Source organism: Azolla caroliniana, unplaced genomic scaffold (assembly GCF_043228905.1).
Source record: "Azolla caroliniana isolate FFs.n. ecotype wild unplaced genomic scaffold, voAzoCaro1.0.p SCAF_7, whole genome shotgun sequence".
Classification (NCBI taxonomy): domain Eukaryota; kingdom Viridiplantae; phylum Streptophyta; class Polypodiopsida; order Salviniales; family Salviniaceae; genus Azolla; species Azolla caroliniana.
In genome coordinates, this window is record NW_028230442.1 from 556228 (window position 1) to 568092 (window position 11865).

Genomic DNA, 11865 nt, shown 5'->3' on the forward strand with positions numbered 1-11865 from the left:
AGTTTTTCACGACAAAGTTGCCCATCTATATTGGAATAGTAGTTGGAAGAATCTACCCTCATTGTAGTACTCGCAATGTAAATGTCTGTCACAAAGTAATTACAACGAAACATCAAGTTTGCCTCATTGGTGAAAGTTGAGAAAACACATGTGAGTTAAAAGATGACCTAAAACAAATGGTTGAATATCAATTGAAGAAAATGGCCCAGGTTATGAATGCTTTTGAAAGAAGCTTTACTCAATACAACATGGTAGGAAAATAAATTTGCCAATTATATGGTAAAATCATTTTACGATAAATGGTGGAAAGATAAGATATCTTAAATTTGATTTAGCAAACCAAGCCAAGTAGATTTGGTTGAATGAGACAATATGAATGTCTATGTTTGCCGGTATACTAGGTTTATCATGTCATAGAGATAGAGAATAGGCAAAATTGGGAAGACTTGCAATCACCTAAATGGTAGGATTTCACACAAATGTTCATAGGATATTTTTTCACAAGTATGGGATCAAGTGGAGGAACATTCATGGTAGTGAAACATTGTAAACATGTTGAAGAAACAAACATCATTGCAAACCAGAATACAAAAAAGAGGAAATCAATGATTCAGCAAGAGATTCTCAAAAATGTCTACCGAACGTAACGAGTGCTTGACAAACTACAGTTTGATATAAATGCTCATATAATGTCACTCTAGACGGTCAATTATCGAAGAAATAAGAAGTTTGCAAGTAGAAAAAGTTGTCTATCTCTATATGCGCTACATGCTTTTCATTAAGTTCTCTTTCACATACATGTTCTCTCTATAACTCTTTTATTTATGTTTATTTTTATTTTTATTTTGGATGATTGGGTACACATCCCATTATTGTATGATGTATCAATTGTCTCATGGGCTAAATTTGGTCTTTGAAGACGATAATATATCTTTCATTCTTTTTTTCTATGATGTTAACATGTTATAATCATCTTCCTCTATTTATTACTTGTAGGTTTGTTCTTGATCACATGAATTATCTCCTAACTCCAACTTATATCCTCGAAACATTTCATCTCCATCTCATTTTGTATACATATAGACTCCGCTCTCCAACCACCTAGGCACAAGCCAAGGTGCTCTCTCCTTTGGAGCACATGAACTTTATGGTAAAATATCCAATGTGATAGCAATTTCGACTCTTTTCTTGACGCAGAGTATGGTCCAATAAGTCATGGTGGGACGAAAAATATATCATCACCTTGACCTTCTAAATCTACCATAGTATCCCTTTAGCCTATAAGATGGCTACATGGGACAAGTTATTTCTGGTAACCGTTAAAAGGATAAGGGGTTGAAAAGGTGAGGGGAGGGCAATCCTTGGGGTTTTGTTTCTATTTTCCCTTTCTTGTTGTGTGGATGGGGATTTTCATGTTCTCTCTATCAACATCAAATACCGTTAGAATCTCTATCTCTACACACACACACACACACACACACACACACACACACACACACACACACACACACACACACACACAATCAATCAATCAATAATAAAGAGAAAACGGAGACGAAATGTTCTCTTCTCAACATTTGCTACGTTCACCACCCAAAGTCATGGAATTTGAGAGAACCCAAAGTTTGATCCTAGGACATGGACAACTAGGCCCCATCTCATAAATCGCAATGGGTCTCCCCTTTAAAAAACGATAGATCGATCGATCGATTTATCTATCTATCTATACATCTATCCATCCATCTATGAATGTGTGCATCAATCTGGGTTGCATTTAACATCACATGGGCCTTAAAGCTAAGCTAGGGGCCAGGGCTCACATGCATGGTATGATGGATGGTTCCCATCCATGCATACAATTCACATATATGATATATCATCAATCATGCATGGAACTCCTCATGCACATGTATCCATCAATCACCATATGGAGCTCCTCCCTTCCCTGTTCTGATAAATACTAGAATTCCCATGTATTACTATACATATATGATATACATATCAGAGCCTTAAGCTAGGGTTCACTTTGCAGACATTCTTCCTTCTTGCCCACAATGCCCATCATCATCATCAATGCATGGGCATCAATTGTGGCCTCCTTTTTGTTTTGTTTTGTTTTGTTTTGTTTAAATCATACGAAATCAATGTCTTCTGCTTTTTCATCATCCCTGTGTTCTCTCCTCCCCCCCCCCCTGACATAAAGCAAAGCTCTTTGTGTTGAACTTATTTTTATATTTTCACCTCTCTTTTGTTTTTCATGGAGAGGGAGAGGCACACCACTTTTCCTCGTCCTTCGTAGTCATCGATATATGGATGTGACAAATCGACCTTTTACTTTGAGTATCTGATTCTAAATGCCATGGAGGATCTAACAACACATGCACCATTTTCCTCCTCCATGGTGAATGAGATCGATCCTAACATGCCATTGCTCTCTGATCTGCTCATCTATCCATCCCCATGGAACCTTCAATTAGAACACCCCAGTAATGCCCTCGATGGCCATTACTTAAGCTTTCCTACTGCCACTTTGGAGAGGAAGCATACCATGGAAAACCCTACCACTTTCTACAGCATTGCATCGCAAGAACATGACTATGGGGAGCTGCTACTGGAGCTTGAAAAATGTGAGGAATTTCCAGACCAGATTAGGCTAGAAAGTAGGAAGCGGGCCTCGATTATGAGCGAGGACGGCGATGCCAGCTCCGATTATCGAGCAATGAAAATGAGCAGGGGAGCGAAAAGCTCCGGCCTCTCCGATCTCGCTCTCGAGCACGATACAAGTGCACAAATTGTGGGGCCGATCGATCACCTTTCGAGTGGATTTCTAACATATAACAGCCATCCATACGAAGATCGGGTGTTTAGTATTGTCAGTAATGCGAATGAAACACCTCTGGATACTCCATCCTCTTGTCATATGCCTCCATTGCCATCCATGGCTCAAGGATTAGGGTTCCATGTCCCCTCTACATCAGGCTCTTATGTGGATATTGCAGCCCGGGTATGCGATCCGACCAACGATCCATGTGTGAATGCCAATTTACCAGAGAAGGACCTAAATTCCTCCGATAAAGAAGGCCTACAGCTTCTTTCTCTCCTCTTGCAATGTGCCGAGGCCGTGTCACAAGACGATGTAGGGGTAGCGAATTCGTTAATCCCTCTATTGAACGAGGTTTCTTCGCCCCACGGGAACCCTATCCAAAGGATAGCTGCTTATTTTACCGAAGGTATGGCCACAAGGATCATCAACACATGTTTGGGTATCTCGGCTCCCTTCCGCACCGCCCATAGCTTCCAAAATCACGCCATTTCTTCGGCATTCCAGCTTTTCAATGGAGTTTGCCCTTATGTCAAATTCTCACATTTCACTGCAAATCAAGCTATACTCGAAGCCTTCGAAGGACACCGGAGTGTCCACATCATAGATTGCGATGTAATGCAAGGGCTTCAATGGCCGGCATTGTTTCATATCCTCGCATCTCGTCCTGATGGCCCTCCGAATGTTCGAATCACAGGCCTCGGCACATGCCTAGAAGCTTTGGATGCAACCGGCAAGAGGCTCTCGGATTTCGCCACTACTCTTCGCTTGCCGTTTGAGTTCCACGGAGTGGCGGATAAAGTAGGAAACCTTACATTAGATGCTCTCAAGGTTAGACACGGGGATGCATTAGCCATACATTGGCTCCAGCATTCGTTGTACGACGTGAGTGGGTCAGATAGCCGGACACTAGAGCTCTTTCGGGAGCTCCGGCCAAACATCGTGACGATAGTGGAGCAAGAATTGGACCATGGGGGCTCTTTTTCCCATAGGTTTGTGGAAGCTCTACACTATTATTCGGCTTTGTTCGATTCGTTAGGGGCTAGCTATGAGCTATCAAATTGCGAGGACCGATACACGATCGAGCAACAACTCCTTTCGAGCGAGATCAAGAACATTGTAGCCATTGGGGGTCCCGCACGAAGTGGCGAGGAAAAGTTCGGCAACTGGAGGGAAAAGATGAGAGAGTATGGATTCACTCAAGTGTCACTCGCGGGGAATGCCACACTCCAAGCAAACCTATTGCTTAACATGTCTACTTGTGATAGCTATTCTCTATGTGAAGAGAGAGGGGTCTTGAAGCTTGGATGGAAACAACTTAGCCTCTATGTCGCATCGGCTTGGTCTTGTACTAAATCCGGCCGTTGCATGTGAACTGGTCCTTGTTGTTCGTTCGCCCTTCGATTCTTATCGCTCGGTCTTGTACTAAATCCAGCCATTGCATGTGAACTGGTTCTTATCGCTTGGTTCCCAATTCTTATCTTTGGCCCCCCCATCCTAACCATGTTTCCTTGTGAAGGTTTAGTGCCTATGTGAAGAGAGGGTTCTTGGAATAAATACTTGTACTATATGTTTTGGAGCTACTCTCTTGCCCTTATGTGCATAGTGATTAATTTCCTAAGTTCAAATTATTCATCCAATATCATTCTTGTACGTTGTGTGTCGTTTATGCTCGCAACAATTAATGATCCAATGACACTATCCACACTCGGTAGAACGAGAATCATCCTCGATTGCAATCTCCACATTCATGGCCACAAGATGGGTTTCATAGTTCAACTTGATATACAAGGTTTGTGTCACTTAGAAAAAGACTAGGAAAACCAATAACACTTTTGCTTTACTAATTGTATAGATTCAATAATAAAAAGAAATCTGTCACTCCATAATGTGGGGTACACAAAAAAAAAAGAGTGATTGTTGGGACAAATTTCAACACCTGCCATGTCAGTAACATGTTTTTGAAGAATAAAAACTCTAACCTAAGCCTCGAAAATTTGATCATATGTTGCATTGTCATATTATGTAGGTTGAGATAAAAAATGTGGAGAATAATGCTTGATGATGTTGGAAAATCATTCTGTGGAGACAAGGAAGACTTAATTTATATATATCTAGGCGACAAATTTATAAGGAATTTGTGAACGTACCACTAACATATAACAATTATAAGTGGCAAGTAGTTTTGGAAGGTACTACCAAGGGAGTAACATAAAAAAAGCCATAAAATGGCATTGTTGTTGATATGAAAATTTGGTGAATGATGTTATGCAAATTGATGAAATGTAGCTTGATATTCAAACAAGCGCATAAGGAAGATACGAAGAGATATATTAGAGGAAGGATGGAAGCTAATAGAGATTAATATTTTTTCATGTTAATTACACAATAGAGAAGAAAGGGAAGTTAAAGGGAATGATCTTTTTTATTAGGTTAATCACAAACCTAGAGTCACCCACCACACATGACGACAATGACAATGAGGAGTCAAGGGAACAATATGAGGATTTGGTGCATATTGGATCCAAGTGCATTAATGAGTAACATTGCTTGACCCTAGTGATTGGAATGATTTCATGAGATTTTGATAATGCTATGGAGATCATAAGAAGGGTCGGTCTGAATCACAAGGTATGCGGAAATTAAGATGGTTGAATTTGTGTCAATATGGTTTTGAAATAGTGTTGACTTTGGAACATATGCATCTAGATAGTCATTTGAATAGGAGACGAATAAATCATCATTGATATCAATGTCTAACTGCATTCAAAATCTTGCAATATGTGTCGTGAGGTGTGTTGAAAAATAACAGGTTTTCTAAGGTAGATGTTTGGTGTTATGTGGACAACAATTGCCCTACTTTATTTTTATCTAAGGTGTCACACAACTATAGCCAAATATATATGAAAGGTTGATTTGTATATGCGATTCACCCAACTGTTGGGAAGCGGTTTTTTCTCGGAAAAAAAGAAGGTGAAGAAAGCATATTTATGTGTATATGTGGCTCTTGGGGAGATAAAGTTTGTGTATGTTATATATTGGTGAATAGTGGTTCAAAGAGATTTAAAGTGTTTCTTTGTTTCGAGATTGAGGATAAATGCCTAGAAAGTTGGTATATAAGTCTAACGAGTTGAGAATTGGAAAAAAACTATTTTTTTAAAAACAAAAAACTACACCATAGTTTCCATTACCAATCCAATAAGCGTATACAAAGCATATAATGATACAATCTAGTGAAGGGTAAGATAAGAGAGAAAAGGTATATCCCCCACTATGTCATAATTGAAACCAAACTCCACCTATGGAGGAAACAACCATCGAGGGGGTACATATTGCCATCAAGACGAACAAATCCTTCCACTTGCCTTTAAAGGATTGTTGTTTCAGAAAAATGGTATCTTCATTACCCGTGAAGGTGTCATATTGACATTTTAAAATTGAAATAAGCATAGACCAAATTTCCTTCACACAATGAATAGGATTTTGCTTTATTTGTTGAAACACAATTGTGCATCGATCTATCCAAATATTCCATAGAACCACCTATGATATCGTAGCCCATATTGTGGCATCCACAGTCAACCGATTTGAGCTTGAATATGGTATGTCCTTAACTTGCCTTCCCCTAGTTTGAAGGGTAAATAATATATTTTCCCTTTCATAATTATTCTTATCCACATTTACATCCATCCAAAAGACATTTCCCCATGTAAGCACATTAGGTCCATACGCAACATCAATGAGGCGCACCATACGTTTCCAAACAGAACATGCAACCATACAATTCCATAAGTCATGTTGCATTGATTCCAAATGAAACCCACAAAAAGAACAAGTTTTGATTCCCTCTTCCTTATGCATCCATTCCAAGACTAGAAGTGCATAGTGGACACATAACCATCTAAATGTAATGATTTTGCAAGGGAAAAAAACAATATTGGCATACACAAGTATCTTCTATTGTCTTGTGTATTAATATTCAATCTTATTTAGCTTTTTGATTAAAGTTTATTACAATATATAGCTAGAAAATAAGTGCTTCTTTGTTTCTCAATTGATGTTATAATGTAACTTTAACATTTTAACTTTTAACAACATAGCTATCGTGGAGAAACCTCTCTTACAATATTTATCTTTGTGGTCATACATGGGCATCTATTATAATGCTAGTCACTTCACTGGTTATAACTTGAAAAGTTTCATCATATCATGATGACCTTACAACTAGAATGTAACCAAATTATTCCCCAAGCGTCCATTCCGGCATTGTGATCCAAGTGCTTATAAATACAATCAATCATACCAACCCATAGTTTCCTTATAATATACATAATGAATTGAATATGTATAATTGTGTGATTTGTTCTTATATGTTATTGTTGAAGATGTTTTGAGGGTTAGTTGGTTATGGTTGATGTTATCATGAAAAAGGAGAAAATTACGACAACCATGTTTATGATGTCTTTGTTTAATCCTTTGAATTTTCAATACAAGTAAACTAAACTTCAGTCAAGAAACAATGTTGCATATGGTTTGTCATGTAATTGATTTGGCCTATGTCATATTGTTTGTTCATTTATGTGATAGAATGTTATTGTCCCTATTGAGTCCCATGGACTCTGATTGGAATGTTGAATTTGTACTAGAAGTCTTGCCTTGGAGTTAGTGACATAATATTAAAATACTTTCTTCTTACATTAAGTTTGAAATATGTAAGAGGAATAAATTAATAATTGGATATGTGGAGGATAACATCTCAATTATTCCAATCAATTTATATATTTTATGATCGCAAATCAATAAAGCCAAAGTTTGAGTGTAGCTATGTGTGTAAATTAAACTTAAGGTAGAGGGTGGTTATGTCTACAAATTGCAATTTGTGGTCCTGGAGCTTGACATAGAGGGTGGCGATAGGTGTGGCCCATGAACTTGAGGTAGAGGGTGGTTACGTGTGCAAATAGCAATTGTGTGGGCCTTGAGCTCGAGTTACGAGGTTGAAATTTAAAAGTGATCAATACAAATAATCAAGAAGGGCTTAAAAGATGTCTATGACATGTTTTGGCCACATGCAAATGTTAGAAATGTGTTGGGACTCCCAAATGCCATCAACAAAATACTGTGGATTTGATGCATGGAATTCTCCTTTAGAACACCATTATAGCATTGTTTGTTCATCTACCATGTGAATATCCACCACCTATCAATAGGATGAACATGGTTGGGCCAGACATAGTCCACATCAAGAGCAAGTACTACCAATAAGAATATGATAAATTGCTACACATGCTCTCAAATGAGAATATGAACCTTAAATTTGACAATGTAGCATACCATAATTTAGATGTGGTCTTTTGACAAAGCTAACAAGGTTTAGGGTTTAGGCTAAACCCTAAACCCTAAACCTTGATTCAGTGGATATTGATGAAGCTAACATAAAATGTTCATAATGCATGGTCTATTAAAACCCTTTTTGTACTTTCTTCGAACAATCAAAATCATTAGGCATCTCAACAACAACAAGAGGGGTATTAGAGTTTGGTGGAATTCTTGTTACTACGATATTTGATCTCAACGATTGAAATTATCACTCTAGATGTTGTATACGACAAAACATTTTGTAGGATGGATCCTTGATGTAATGTGTGGTATGGTTTATGAAGTAGATGTAAACTCGTGAACTACTATTAAGCTCGAGCAATTTTAAATTTTTAACACTACAATTTGTCAAATAATAAGTTTAGTGATGCTTTCCACTCTCCTAGCATTTTATATGAGACAAATTAAGTTGCCAGACTATTTCCAAATTGGTTGACTTTTGTTATAGGCTTTGTATCACGCACACGCACACACACACACACATATTAATATGCAATCCATTTTTAATTTCCAAGTCAAACTTTGAGCTTAGCTTTAGTGAGACTTTTCCTCATAGGATACCGACGGGATGTTGGCATCATTCAAGTGATGGATAGCATATATAAGTAGATGTTCGAGAGGATTTTCTCACATTTGATGCTTAAGTTATAGTTTATATTTGGTAATCGCCCAAATTAATAATCAACAATCAAGAATTAGCGAAGTTGATATTGTTTCACATAATATAGATAACATGGTTTCGAAGAAGGTGGTTATATCTAGCATTGTGGGAGTCCTCGGTGGCCTGGCATTCATATTTGGAGTTGCAGGATACTTTTCAGGTGTCCAGGTATCATCATTGTAAATAAAGATGTCACATACATATTTGGAATTCTTTATAGTTTTTTTTCGATTATATCGTTTGGATTATCATGATGAATAATATGTTGAGAATTTCATTGGGTTTTGGTGGAGTGTTACATATGTAATAGTATGTTATAAGAAATCAACAATGTTTATCTATTGTGATTGAGATCAAGTGAACTCCTTGTTTGAGCGTGTCATGTCATTGTGCACATATATTCATACTACATAATCTACCAAGTGTGTTTATTTTGACATGGATGATGATCTATATAGATAAACCCTTACAATATATTTATTAAGTGTTTGCTATATATTGATGCACACTATTGGCATGGTCTAGGATAGCTCGGATCCGTTTTTGCCTGCAACCGATCTTTCCTATTGTACGTGGTTTTCGACTCCAGCAACAGGACTTGGGATTGTTGGATGTTTCTTTATGCTTGCGGCACAAATCATTAGCAACATCGGGGGAGGTTGTGTTTGTTGTTGTATCAAGCACCCTCTCATTTCGGGTTCCAAGACTACTGCCATTTTGTGTCTTATCCTCTCATGGTATGTAATTTTTATCCATGTTCAATATCCCTTCTCTCTCACCTCCCAAAGTGAGAAATGATCTAACTCAAAAACAAGTCTAAGAGAAGGATAATCTTGAGACAACGGCTTTAAGTTTGTGACAACATAGAAGTCCTCATGATTTAATGCTTTAGATCACGAAGATGACCACACGTGAATAGTTACACTTTTCTCCTTGAGTGATGACTTCTATTGGGATCATGTATTTTCTCCACAAAACAAGGACTAAAACAAGAAGCGAATGCTTAAATCAACATATTACCCATATTTACTTATATCATGTCTTGTCATGTAGGGTATTAACCATATTGTCCTCGATATTTTTGTTCCTTGGTGGGGTGTACAACTCGGGGTCATTACACATGCGATTGGAAGTCTACACTGATGGTATGCTTGGTTGCTACTATCCCCCCAAATGGCCGCTTGTGGCAGGTGGCATATTGAGCCTTTTTGCCACAGGCACTGCCATTTGCTTCTACATCACTGCGAACCCCAATTCATCCTCCACCAATTACTCATTTGGACAAAGCAACAATGTCAACATCCAAATGCCTACTGCCAACTACAAACAAAGTGGCATCCCGGCCGCTGCCGGTATTGGGGTCGCCCCAGGTAGTTACCAAGCCGGTGTCCCAAGCCCCGACTATTACTAAAGTCAAAGATTGTACTTAAATGATTTGAACCTTGTACTATATAGATTTTTTATAACATTTCATCAAATTCCTTGGCCCAAGCCTTGGCTATTACTAAAGTCATATATTGTGCTCAAATAATTTGAACCTTACTATACAGGATTTTCATAACATTACATCGAATTCCTTGTACCATATTCATTTGTAAACGAAAAATGAATGGCCATTGAGACTTCTTGGTTGCATTTGAGGTTTAGTTGGTTATGGTTGATGTTGTCATAAAAAAAGGAGAAAACCAAACCATGTTTATAATGTCTTTGTCCAATCCTTTGAATTTTCAATACAAGTAAACTAAACATCCATCAAGAAACAATGTTGTATATGGTTTGTCATGCAATTGATATGGCCCGTGTCATATGATTCATGGGTGTTTGATCGTTTATATGATTGAATGTTATTCTACCTATTGAGTCCTATGGACTCCAATTGGAGTGCTGAATTCTGTACTAGAAGGCTAGCCTTGGAGTTAGTAACATAATGAGAAATATGTTCTTCTTACATTAAGTTTGAGATATGTAAGAAAAATGAAGTTATAATTAGAGATGTGGAGGATAACTTCTCAATGATTCCAATCGGTATTTATACTTTATTATATCAATAAAGCCATAGTTTCAGTGTAGTTACACATGTTCAAATTAAACTTAGGTAGAGGGTGGCTACATGTGCAAGTTGGAATTTGTCAACCTTGAGCGTGAGGTAGAGGGTAGTGATGTCGAATACAATCATATAATGGACATATTCACATTTAATTTATCCCATTGGACAAACTAGATTAGGCTATTTCTGTAAATAGCATATGTTGGAGGCAACCTTCAAGATGTTGGAAAAACTCAACGCTCTTTTAGATGAAAATCTTTAGTGAATACAAAGAAACAGATTGACAACACAAGACAATTGAGTCATAAGACAAGATCAACAAGAAAGGTAGAGAAAAGAAGTACACCAAGGTAGGCACAATAGTATGTAACTATATTATTCTCTTCGAGAGTTACAATAGCAACAACAAAAATGAACAACCACAAATCTGTTAAGATTTTGTCCCTCCTAATGGGAGAAGTCGGCAATCGATTGAGAGAATCGACAGTCAAAATCTGGTCGATCGGCCTGATTGACCAGACAGAGAGACGATTTGGAGGTCGATTGTATTGGATGCATAATCCAAGTGAGAGACTAGGCCGACTAGTCGGGCCGACCGGATGGTCGATGACAAAGTCTGCCAGTTAGACCGACTGGATAGCCGACACAAGAGTCGGTTAGTTGAATCGACTGGATTGTCGACTTGTGGGTCGTACAATCGAGTCGATCAGTCGACTAATTAATTGCTATTATTATCAAGTAATAATAACTTATTCCCATGTATAAACATGTAGAGCTAGGGCAAACTTTATGTGTAGATGATGATAATGTGCAGTTGTAAAAAAGTGTAGACTTGTAATAGAGTGATAGAGAAGGATAGAGACAAGAGAGAGTGAGGAAGACAAAGTGTGTGAACTGGCCACCAAAACCCTAAGTGAGGATTCTCTGATTTCTGAGACTTGTAATCTGGTTTTAGCTCTT

General features: G+C 37.9%; 2 protein-coding genes across 4 annotated transcripts in view; both read left to right on the forward strand.

Moving 5' to 3' along the window:
• The first annotated feature begins 2271 nt into the window (after window positions 1–2271).
• LOC147861416 (scarecrow-like protein 23) lies at window positions 2272–4474 on the forward strand. Its single transcript, XM_087322498.1, has one exon. The coding sequence runs from the start codon at window positions 2360–2362 to the stop codon at window positions 4193–4195; it is 1836 nt and encodes a 611-aa protein (XP_087178624.1). The 5' UTR covers window positions 2272–2359; the 3' UTR covers window positions 4196–4474.
• A 4305-nt stretch (window positions 4475–8779) lies between these two features.
• LOC147861417 (uncharacterized) overlaps window positions 8780–11865 on the forward strand; it is a 17277-nt gene continuing 14191 nt past the window's right edge. Inside the window, exons 1-3 of one of the 3 annotated variants that reach the window (XM_087322738.1) lie at window positions 8798–9026; window positions 9384–9595; window positions 9912–10484. In XM_087322738.1, the coding sequence (XP_087178864.1) occupies window positions 8931–9026; window positions 9384–9595; window positions 9912–10269 (666 nt within the window). In that variant the 5' untranslated portion in view covers window positions 8798–8930 and the 3' untranslated portion in view covers window positions 10270–10484. Of the gene's footprint in view, window positions 9027–9383; window positions 9596–9911; window positions 10485–11865 lie in introns of those variants that run through there. The other 2 variants (XM_087322739.1, XM_087322740.1) reach the window with 2 other exon arrangements.